Source organism: Histoplasma capsulatum, genomic scaffold, assembly GCF_000149585.1.
Source record: "Histoplasma capsulatum NAm1 scaffold_1 genomic scaffold, whole genome shotgun sequence".
Classification (NCBI taxonomy): Eukaryota; Fungi; Ascomycota; class Eurotiomycetes; order Onygenales; family Ajellomycetaceae; genus Histoplasma; species Histoplasma mississippiense.
The window spans coordinates 2,830,653-2,833,372 of record NW_001813982.1 but is presented as its reverse complement, the minus strand read 5'-3'; the positions used below and the strand labels follow the sequence as shown (position 1 = coordinate 2,833,372).

Genomic DNA, 2,720 nt, shown 5'->3' with positions numbered 1-2,720 from the left:
CCCCGCAGGATAAAACCAGCGGACTTTTCATGTCCCAGAAAAGCCGAAATGAAGTGGTTGGCAGTTGCCATCTAAGATCCCTCAACCTTTCCACGTATTTTCTCCTTTTCGCTCGTTCATAACGGGATGGGAAGCACAGTCGCTCATCCAGATAATTCGACGCGCACATTCCAGAGGAAGAAATAATTCGGCCTTGGGGGGCCAGAAACAATAGTTAGCCTGTTCCGCGCTCGAGCAGCAAAGAAAATCTGATTCAGTGATTCCCGTACCGACTTTTGCGACTGCCACAGAGCGATTCCCCAGCTAGCGGTGGCTAAACGAAAACGACTTCCTTCGTTCTTCCCAAGGCCCAGCCCACATACTGTTTTATACCGATTTCTAGTGTAAGCAGTCCTATCTCGTTCGCGCTTGGTGGATAGAAGAGCTTTGACACATCCATGCTCCGCGCTACCGCTTCCGCTTCCACTTCGACACCTCCGATCTCGTTTGCTTTCCGCAAGGGCTCCTTCCTCCCCGCTGCCAACTCGCAAGGCTAAACGCCCCAGAGAGGACAAGAGAAAACTCTTATGTCTGTCCACGGGCAGCGCTAAGTCTGACACAAAGCCAATGAGAAAATTCGAACGAGTTATGGCCCATCCCCATTCTCGATCACCCCAATCAAAGCAGAGAAAATAGAAAAGATGGACAGCGCTTTCACCGAGCCCTCCCCAACCCAATCCTTTCATCTCGCGTGCGCACAATTCGCGCCTTATCACCAGGTAGCGGCTTCAACTCGTCGTTAGGATCATACGTGACTGAGCTGGATTGGAAGCCACCGACTCCACTACTACCCGTGCTATTTGCGAAGGTTTGTTGGTTGTTATTGTTTTCTTTTAATTGTTGTTGGCGCAGGCGCGCTTCTTCGAAGGCGATTATGTCTTCGGTGGTAATGGCTAACGCTGTGGGTTTCCGGCGGAGCATTTTCTAGATATATTCTTCTTGTTTCGCTTGTTTGAGTTGGTCCGGTTTGGTATCGTTGGGCTATGGAGTGAGGATGGAGCTGGAATGGACGTGGATCTGGAGGAAATTATTCCGACATTGACTTTTCCTAGTTTGAAACCTATATAAAAATGGAAATAAGGCTATGTTGAGCTGAGAGCGACTGTATCCCCATAAGCGATGTTATCTAGATCTTTGTCGCGGAAATCAACCTGGAAACGAGGCATCATCACGTGATTATAAATTCTGCCCAACTTCGTCCTCTCTGCAAAGTCTAATCACAATAGCACGGTTCCATTCACGAGCCCCGGCTGCTCAACTCAACCATTTGACCAGTGGAACCACTTGCGTGCTGTTCCTTATTGAAGCCCACTGGGCGATAGTACCTAATTCAACAATATGCTCAAGCCACAAGGCGTACCTGTTCGCCAGTGGGTTGCAGTCGCGGACTCAACATCGAGCAAATGGAATCAAGGAGCAATAGCGATCAGGTCCGCCAGACACTTTTCTTCATCGTCAACCAGACCATCTGAGAATGATGGAGACTCAAAAGGTATAGTTTGTGCTGTTGGTAATGGTCACAATGAATTGGGAGAGACAGATGCTAATCTTAATTTTTGTGCAGCAAAGCAAAACCGTCTAAGCTCCCTTCACGAGATCGCCAAAAAGCAAATTGATAAAGCTTTTTCTCAATCTTCTTCCACCCCCCTCATCCGCCGTGTATCTGATGACTCACAACCCCTTATCCCTCCCCATCAACGGCAACGGCAACAATTACAGTCCCAGCAGCGTCGACCACTCGATGCCCGCGCTCTTGGCTCCAGGCTTAATAAAGCGGGCGGAAAGCCCACTAACATCCTTCGGGCTCCTGCAACCCTGAGAAGGCCGGGGAATAACCTCGGCGGAACTAGAGCCCCTAAGCGCCCCGCAACAGCCCGCCCGGCCCGCCGCAAGAAACTGGATAAGTCGTCCAGAAGCGACGACGGTAGTGGGTGGTCTGGACAGCGCGAGATGTCCAAGGAAGAACAGGAAGCGGATGAAAAGGCTTTTCTTGAACAGTGGGAGCGCGACCGTCCCAAACCTGTCCGATATAACCCCCAAGGTTACAATATCGATAACCTACAGCGGACTTGGCCCGCCTTGCCAATGGGTGTGATGGGCCCTAAGGAGGCCTTGCATGAGCGCCTAGCGTGGATGAGTGAGCGGTACCCCAACGGTTTCGAGTCGACGGATCTTCTGGCCCAACGTATTCATCAAGGTAAATGGACATATTTCTACAGCGAGGAAGAAAAAAATGAGGCGGTGGAGCTGGCACGAAAAATTGCGGCAGAGCGCGGCGGATAAATTGACGGATCGCAAGGGGTCCCTGGTCCAGCCCAGAGACATGTCGTTCGAGCCTGTGAACGAGACGCAGAAGCAGCAACTGGTTTCACGACTTGTTTCGGGTGAGTATAAATCTGAACAGGCGCGCTGGTTGGAAGAACATGGAGCAAGACACCCAGTTATGAGGGATGTTTTGAGAAATTTGGCAAATAATTCGACATGGCAGTCCCCTCATAAAACACAATTTCTGGAGGTGTTGTCGAAGTCGTTGCCGAAGCCTAAGGCTGTGCAGGCCAAAGTGTAGGCCGAAACAGGGCTCTATCGCTTGGTCATGTTATGTACTGTACCTTTGTTAGAAGATATTCATAAATTGTATACTACTGTCACCATCTCGGTCGCAATTATTTTTATCATGTCAT

General features: G+C 50.1%; 1 protein-coding gene across 1 annotated transcript; it reads left to right on the top strand.

The window, feature by feature from the left end:
- Nucleotides 1–1,377: 1,377 nt before the first annotated feature.
- Nucleotides 1,378–2,322, top strand: HCAG_00808 (predicted protein; the record flags this gene model as incomplete). Its single annotated transcript, XM_001543712.1, has 2 exons — nt 1,378–1,531; nt 1,604–2,322. The coding sequence occupies 2 exons, from the start codon at nt 1,378–1,380 to the stop codon at nt 2,320–2,322; spliced, it is 873 nt and encodes a 290-aa protein (XP_001543762.1).
- Nucleotides 2,323–2,720: the final 398 nt, after the last annotated feature.